Source organism: Elgaria multicarinata, chromosome 1, assembly GCF_023053635.1.
Source record: "Elgaria multicarinata webbii isolate HBS135686 ecotype San Diego chromosome 1, rElgMul1.1.pri, whole genome shotgun sequence".
Lineage (NCBI taxonomy): Eukaryota > Metazoa > Chordata > Lepidosauria > Squamata > Anguidae > Elgaria > Elgaria multicarinata.
Window position 1 is genome coordinate 47,882,573 of NC_086171.1, and position 8,861 is coordinate 47,891,433.

The 8,861-nt window shown below is 40.4% G+C and overlaps 1 protein-coding gene across 1 annotated transcript in view; it reads left to right on the top strand.

Moving 5' to 3' along the window:
- The window catches only part of PLXDC2 (plexin domain containing 2), a 283,339-nt gene extending 275,601 nt beyond the window's left edge, over window positions 1-7,738 (top strand). Inside the window, exon 14 of the mRNA XM_063127724.1 lies at window positions 7,166-7,738. Within this exon, the coding sequence (XP_062983794.1) occupies window positions 7,166-7,282 (117 nt within the window). The 3' untranslated portion in view covers window positions 7,283-7,738. The remainder of the gene's footprint in view (window positions 1-7,165) is intronic.
- Window positions 7,739-8,861: the final 1,123 nt, after the last annotated feature.

Here is an 8,861-nt window from a genome sequence, read left to right on the forward strand (position 1 = left end):
TTACCATAATGGATCACCAAGGCTACAGGCTATTCCCTGGTCAGAGGCTGGTCTGCTTCCTGTAAACTGGAACTCTGAAATACTCTGAGTCCTGAGAAGCACTGGCATTTGTCTTTTGCTGTCGTGTTGTTATTGTTTTTATTTGATTTACACCGCATGGCCTTTAGCTGGACTGTATGATAACCAGCAGGGCCTGTATCTCAAGCTAGTGAAACAGCAGTGCACTTGAGCATGACCTTTTCCCCCACACAATGTGTTAAGTGACAGGTTTTGGAGAATCATGGACTTCTATGAATAATTGCTAAGGCCAAGTAGACTCTGTCTTTGATTCATCTTCTTGGTAATAGCTCACCACATTAATAAGACCGTGCCATGATCCACAGATTAGTATTTGGTTAGTGCACAGGCTTATCAATAGTGGCAGAAATAATTTATCTAAGTCAAGGTGCATTTATTGCATATTCACAATATCCATTTTTTCAGGGGATTGTTTGTTTGTTTGTTTAATTATTAAATATCCGAGTTCCTATACGAGAGTTTAAATAGTCCAAATCCAGACACAGTCATGGGTGACAGCAAGATGTGCACAATTGCTAGTTCCTGTAAGAAAGTTTTTAACGTTTCATTTATTTATTATTTTTATACCCAGAGGACCTTCTCTTCTGCTGCTCCCAGACTGTGGAATAGCCTGCCGAAGGAGACTTGTCAGCTTGACAGTCTTTTAGCATTCAAGAAAGCTATCAAGACTGATCTCTTCTGGCAGGCCTATCCAGTAGAATTTTAGGATGCTTTTAGGCTGTTTCTAACAGTGTATGCTATGTTTCTAATCAGTATTTTATGATTGCTGTTGTTCCCCTCCTCGATCCATTCGGAGAGGCGGGTAAGAAAATTATTATTATTATTATTATTATTATTATTATTATTATTATTATTATTATTATTCCCTGCTCTTCTTCCATGAGGTTAGAGCATAGGAACATAAGACTCCTATCTAGGCCAGCATTCCTTGTTCCCATAGTGAACAAGGAAGCAGATGCACCATGTCCTGCTTGTGGGTTCCTGGTTGACAGCTGTGTGGTCAAAGCTGGACTAGATAGACTCTTGGTCTGATCTAGCCAGGCTCTTCTTATGTTCTTATACCTATGGGGAGCCCATTGCCCCTTCCCTCTCATCACTATCACAAGGAGCCTTTTCTACTTCAGTAGAGAGCTTTGGTGATATAAAAATGTAATAAATAAATAGGCACTCTGAGCTACTTAAAACCCAAGAAGGCCACGGTTCTAAATTGTACAGCAGCTTACCCAAATAGAAGGGGCTCCCTACTGCAGAAGTTGAGTCTCCAAAACATCATGGGATCCGTGAGGATGCAGGACTAGCAATGGGGTCATGAAGTCAGGATCAGAGCTGACAGGCTCATCTACCTTGCATGATGGTAATCATCTGGCAGGGAGAAGGACTGATGTGGTCTACTAATTAGGCCATATTTCAAGTTGGACATGCACCATCTTTAGTAGAATTTCATTACAAGAGTTTGGATATCATTGTGCGATGGAGATAGAGATAGCTAATTCTATTTTTTTAAAGAATCATAGCAGAGTGAAGCAGTAGAGATTATTAGTAAGGGGTGTGATGTATGCCAATTTAAGTACTGATTGATTTCAGTAGGACAGTGCAATCCTAAACACAGTTACGTGGGATTAAGTCGAATTGAACTCAGTGGGCCTTTCATCAGTGCATAGGATTGTGTTGTAAAACATGTCTTGTAGAAAGCAATGAGACTTCACATGGATAACATCCATTACAATCTATTTGTTTGGGAAACTCTACTAGATAAAGGCCATGAACAAGGCAGCGACATTCTATGTGTTCTTGGGGTCTCTACCAACCAGTCCCCAGGGTACCACTATTACTGATAAGACTGCTAACTAGAACTGACCTGAATATTTGTCCACTTCAAAAGGTGCATCAAAAGGGGGCCTTTTGACATGGTTGTGCATCTTGTCAAACAAGGCAGGCCACCTTTAGTGTCTTACTGGAATCTGCACAATTCTTTCATCTGACATTGTAGACCCTTCTGGGGTAGGCATCACACAGCCCATGGGCCACATGTGATCCACACTACACATGAATTAATAAAGCAAAATGGGGCAAGGAATGGTGTTCATAATGGCTATGAGACACCAAAGGGGTCAAAATTAGCTTGCAAACAAATTCGTTTTCACCCTTTCGGTGTTCTACAGCCATTGTGGATGCCATATATAAAAATATAATTACTTTGTCATTTTTTGGCACCTGCAAGGAAGCGGGGTCTCCAGGGGGGAGAATGGCCCCTGGACCTCCTGAAGTTGCCACCTTGCTTTAGAGTTTGTCTGGAGACTTCATGATTCTAGGAGCGGGGAGCAGGGGCGCACACGAGAAAAATCCGTGGTATTAGTTATACTGAAACACTATCAGTGTTTTTTGTTTGTCTCTTTCCTACTTCTATCATATTCCTGTTCTTTAAAAAAATATTGTAACGCAGCAAGTTATCATGAGGACATATCTAGTAACACTGTAGTAAAAATGTTACTAATCTAGTGAAGGTCTTCATAATTTTTATTTTTCCACACACAGTCAGTGACAAAAGATGCTTAGTATAATGGAGATCTTTCGCGATAAACTGCTAATTTCTGGCTTGGCAATTTTCACAACATGCAGAATTGTTTCAGACACTCTTACTGTGCACCTGGATAGCTGAAACAACAGGTCTCTGAAATAATCTGCACTGCAGACATTATGAGCTTATTGTGAAACAAGTTCATGGAAGGAAATGCATATAAAGAGATTATTTAGAGTCTCAGCAAACTCACATTGAATCAGAGAATGCACAGCGCTCATAGTTGCTGTAACTGAATTCTTGTAATAGGTGAAATATAGTGCATTATCGGCATACATAAAAATTATACAGCCTCTTGTAAGGCATAACAATATGCTTCTCAGTTTCTTCAAAAGCCAGAGAAAAGCAGACATTAAATGCCAATATCTCCACATTCTTGTGCTTGTGCAATATGTAAAAGTCATTATACCCCAGTGAGCACATCTGTTCAGTCATTCTATAACCAATCTTCTCCTTCATCACTTATCCCTAATCTTTATCTCCTTGTGGCGTGTGCATAACAGATGACTCCCACTCCTTGTTTTCTCACAGCATTCAAAGCATTTTCACCTCCTTAATGGATTCTTGTGCTTCCAAAACCACATAAAACTTCCCCCATTGACTTTAGTTGCTTTTCCTAGGTATGTTTCTATCTACAAACTCTCTCTCTCTCTCTCTCTCTCTCTCTCTCTCTCTCTCTCACACACACACACTCACACACACACACACACACACACACACACACACACAGAGAGAGAGAGAGAGAGAGAGAGAGAGAGAGATGTAAAGATTGGTCTCTTTGTTTTAGAAGTAATATTCTGCTGCAATCCTATACTGACATATCCAGAAGTAAGTCCCATTGTACTCACTGGGGATTCCTACTGAGAAGACAGGTATAGCATTGCATTTTTAAAGGGTTTTAGAATTTTTTCGGCAGATCCTCTCAGTTAGATCAGGGTTCTCTTTTCAGGCAATGCTGTGTTTGCCTGGTATTGTGCTAGCAGTGAATATATGGCTAGATAAGCAAACGCACTGATTTAGTTTTGAAAGAGTAAATACGAAATAGCTCATTTCTGTTTCAAAGGCATCTAGACACTTAAAAGCATAGGAAGATATAGAAAAATGAGAGGAATGTTCAGTTTCAGGAAAGGGATTGATTGCATCTTAAAAAAAAACTAGACAAAGGAAACTAGCTGATTTTAATATATTCTGTGGGCATTCAGGGCACTTCCTAAATTGCAGCAGTATGGAATGATTGCTCTGAGTTGCAAAGGGCTTTGGGACATTCAGCTATAAACTCTCTCCTTCCAGAAATATGAACATGTGAAATTGCTTTACAATGAGTCAAACCATTGTCCTATCTAGCACAGTGCTGGATAGCCTGGCTAACAGCAGCTCTCTAAAGCGCACTCCCCCAACCTGGTGCCCTCCAGTGTTTTGGAAGTGGTGTTTTGGTTGTCATCTTCCAACAGGCCCTGCTAGCATGGCCAGTGATCAGGAATGCTGGAAGCTGTAATCCAAAACATCTGGAAGGCACCAGAGGAAGGCTGTGCTAATGCTTCAGGCAGAGATCCTTTGCCACACCTCTAGCTGGCGTCCGTTTTAATTGGAAATGTGATGCAATCCTATGCATGTTTTGACAGAAAGTCCTACAACTCCCAGCATTCCCCAACCACCATGGCATAGGGTTGTGCCTTTAATGGAGCAAGCTTTAGTTTGTTTTTAAAATGTTTACAATCTGTATTTCAAGTGAGAAGAGCTAAAAAGACTAGTGACTATGATGTGGAATTTGGTCTCTTTCTCCTCCTTTTTCCTTTTTAGTATCGTAGATGCTGGGAAGAAATTCATTAGGATACTCCTGGGCAGCTGCAGTAGGTTGATGAGCTGCAGATCTCACAAGGCCAATTAACTTTTGTTGTTGTTGTTCTATCCATTAATAACCGAAATATTTTCACACTTGAGTCTGGGTCAGCAACCCAGTCAAGTGAACTAATAGCATTTGTCACGCTTTTGTTGTTGAGAGGTACATTTAAAGCCCTTCTTTTTCCTTACCTTGTTAGTAATGGGGAACTTGACAAGCAAAAATTTAAAAGAAGACGACATTTCTCATTGCAAGCATGAGAAGTAACTATGCAGAAAGCTGCACTTTTTGGTGGTGGTGGTTTAAGCCAGGTGTTTTTAGTAACTTGAACAATGATTTGCTTCTTTGATATCAGATGTTGTTTACACTATATTCCTTCGTACATAAACTGAGAGTTTCTCTTTCTGCTTTGCAACACCAGGAAAGATAGCTTTAAGGCTGCAATCCTAGAAGTGAGTCCTACAGAACGCAATGGGACTTGTTTCTAAGAAGACATATATAGGATAACACTGAAAGCAAATAATGTGTTTCTTTCTTGGCACCTTTGCTGAAAATCTAGAATCAGATGGAAGTTATGTTGTTAGACAGGGTTCATAGAATTAAGCTTCAAAGGTGCTCAGAGCTTTTCTAATCCATCTCCTAGTCAATGCACATTTGTCCCATGCATTTAACTCCCTTGAACATTACAGCACAGCAAATTAGCATTGTTAGTCTGCATCAGAAGAAAACTAAGGAGCCAGTATCTGATATCTTAACAAATAACTTATTTTGGCATGAGGCAGCTTGAGCAGATGTATGAAGTAAACACAGTGACTGGATACGGAAAGTAGAAAGTCATTTTAACAAGGCAACAAAGAGAGAGATATCACATCAGTTGAGGTTAGAAAGCATGCTAAACTGTTAAGACCCATTGATATTAGTGAGAACCACTGTGCAGTTGTAATAATTTCCACGTGGACCTGTACCAGCTTGATTCTATTCCAGAAGGGAAGTCATGGTAGTCTTTTACATCAAATACAAAACAGAAGCTTCAATCCAGAGAAATTCAGCACAATTCAGTCTCCTTGAAATCAGTACAATAATTTAGTCAGTGGGACCTAAGCATTTCAGTGGGACTTAAGCATGACTATCAGCATCATCACATGGGGGGAAATCATGTTTCCTTACCTTCGCTTCTCTGCCCGTGCATTTGTTCCTCATTACTTCCTTTTTCAAAAGCGGAAGTAAACAACACACACGTGGCCCATTCAGTGAGCCATTTTGATCGCGCTGCCTCTCCTGCACACAGCAGGAGATAGCAGCAAGTTCTGTCTAAAAAATAATTCAGATTTACCAGGGACTTTTTTTGTCATGTGAAGAATATTAGATGGGGCGGGAGGTGCACAGGACGCAGACGACATTCTGAATAAACTCGCAAAAAAATGTGAGTGCCCAGTAACGAGTGTGCAAGAAAACACTTGTCTGATGATGCCCTAATGCCCTATAACTCTGATCAGGCCCATTGTCTTGTGGCACCTTAGTGATTAACAGATCTATTTCCACAGACTAGAGCTCGCTTGATCAGAGCTTATGCTACAATAAACCCATAAATTTTTAAGTGCCATAGGACTTTCGTGTGTGTGTGTGTGTGTGTGTGTGTATCCAGATTCAATCAATCAATCAGTTTTTTGTCAAAAGCTCATCCAGGCTGGAACAAAATAACATTATCCATAGTATTATGTCAGTACAACAGAAATTAACAGGGCAATTTTTCATAAATCAACACTAAATAAAATGGTCTTGGACGTTTTATTGGCTTTAAAGGCCCTGATTCAGAATAAAGTATCTTTAATTTTCCAGGGCATTAACATAAGGTAATAGGGTTAGATTTATTTCCCAATCGATAACTCATGATCTGCTTAACAGGGTATTCTGGGATCTTATCCAGTAAAGGCTGCAAGAAGGAATTCCAAGAGGCTATTTTCCAGGATGGGGTGGGCTTCCAAATGTGCTCAGCGGCTCCCTGTTCTTTAATTCTGAGTATATGCCCTTTGGACCTGGTTCTGGTTGGCAGAACTTCAGGTCATAGTAAAAAAACAGGCCTGACATCTGCCTAATCTGGATGTATAGGATTGCCGTGCACATAGTCAAAAGTGATTCATGCCACTCGTGATCTGAAACTTCAATCTGCCAGTCTTGTTCCTAGTTTTGTTTTCATTTAGGATGGTCCAATTATGTCAGTCTGTAGAAAAATTATGGATTGGATCCAGGTCCTGTCCTCCATAAGAGGAAAGTACCTTCAGCGAGAGGAAGGGTTTTTAATGTTTACTGCTTTAACTTTTGTGAACCACCCAGAGAGCTTCGGCTGTGGGGCGGTATATAAATGTAATAATAAATAAGGGTTCCATCTGCAGAAGGCCCTCTGCCCAGTATTGGGGACTTTCTCTCCCCCCCACACACACACACATCCCACAGAGGGTCTCCTGGAACTCTGTAGCATTTTCAGGGGGCTGGAGGGGCTGCTGTGGGAAGGAGGGGGCAGAGAAGACCACTTCCATCAGCACAGTTGCTCCAGGGTAAATCTGGACCCAACCCTGTATTTCTACATAGATATGTATAGGAATAGGCTTAGCAATGGCACAGCACTATTCCAAGAATCTGACTTCCTTGTTTTGTGTCTCCTATTCTAGCGTCGTCCGAGCAGGTGGCCTGCCATGAAATTTCGGAGAGGTTCTGGACACCCTGCGTATGCTGAAGTGGAACCCGTTGGCGAGAAAGAAGGCTTCATTGTATCAGAGCAGTGCTAGGATTATTTTTAAGGCAGATCACCAGTACTGGCCTACAGGTGTAAGACATTTACTCTGCCTCTTGTTAAAAAAAAGGAAATCTAAACTGCTGAGACCGGAGAGAGACAAAACGGATTTCTGGATAAACTTTTCCAAGGAAGAAAAAGTATATATTGATACCCGGTTACCCTTTCCACAGGGATTTTTTTCCCCAGAGCAAATTGGCATACAATATTTTAATCACTTCCTTCAGTCACCTCCAAAACACCTACAGTATGAGAATAATGGACACAATTGCCATGTTCTTGGCTTAGGTTTAGGAGATGTAGAGCAATCCAGGAAATGTATAAAAAAGCTTTGGTTCCGAACAGTGCTTCCCTATTTGATCCAGCACAGTGGTGTGTTGTTTTTTAAACTGTTACCAATGGGTACCCTTTCATGCCTGGAGACGATGGTCATCATCGACAAGGCTGCTGGTGAGATCAATCTGATGCAGATAACATAGCTTAGCAATTTTCTATACTTCCACGAGTAATTCAGTTTTTGACTTTTCTCCGTCCCTTAGACATGATATATATCTGGAAATAGCAGAGTGTTTCTTGTATCCTGTAGGCGTATATCCCTTGAACTGTGATTTCTTTAATTATTATTATTATTATCACAACTATAGTTCTATAGTTGACAAAGCACTAGAGAGCACTAGAGAGTTTTGTTTTTGAAGAAAAGAAAAGCAGGAAGGTTTTTCACTATGGTGAAAATTGGGCTGTCCAGCTGGAGTATATAGTGAAATTGGACTAATATTAAGTTTCAATGTTCACAAATGTGAACTGAGGCTGCAGTGCTATGCACCACTCACTTGGAAGTAACTCCCTTGGAACTCAATGGGGCTTATTTCTGAGGGACTGTGCTGAGGGATTTGGCTGTTAGTTTCAGGAATATCACTTACATCCCTGAAAGGTGGACTGAATCGGAAGTGGTGGATGCGTCTGGCTGATGCTGCAGGGGGAAACCGCCACGGGACACAGACAACAGGGTGGGGAAATGTTGCCATTTATATCTCTTGCCAGTCTGTCACAGATCTCTTGAGAACGACATCGTTCATTGATTGGTTCCAGTGCACCTCTTGCCTAAATAAACATTAAATGTGTTGCAATCCCTACAGATTCATTTAGAAATATTGTTTAATGCACATAGTAGCTGCATAAATATATATATATAAATACATATATATATATAAAATATATTTTTTTTATAGCTAACACAAGGCAGGCTCTTGTGACTGTTAAGATTGCATTTTTTGCCATCCGGACGATGGAAATACATTGCATTGCTGCATATTTCCACTGAGTTGTAAAATAATCCTTAATATTAAAATAAATTTTTATGTTGTGTAGGGAAAGTGGTCCATTTAACTGCAGCACCATAAATTTTGCCTGCCTCTTGGAGCCACGGTTTCTTTAACAACAAAACCCTTTCCCTCCATGACTAGGGAAAGATAATATTTTTTAGAAACTCCTAATGACATATTCCTTTGGACGAAAAGAGGGAAATATACACTGAGCTACTAAAACTTCTATTCAGATTTTGTACAAACATTGCA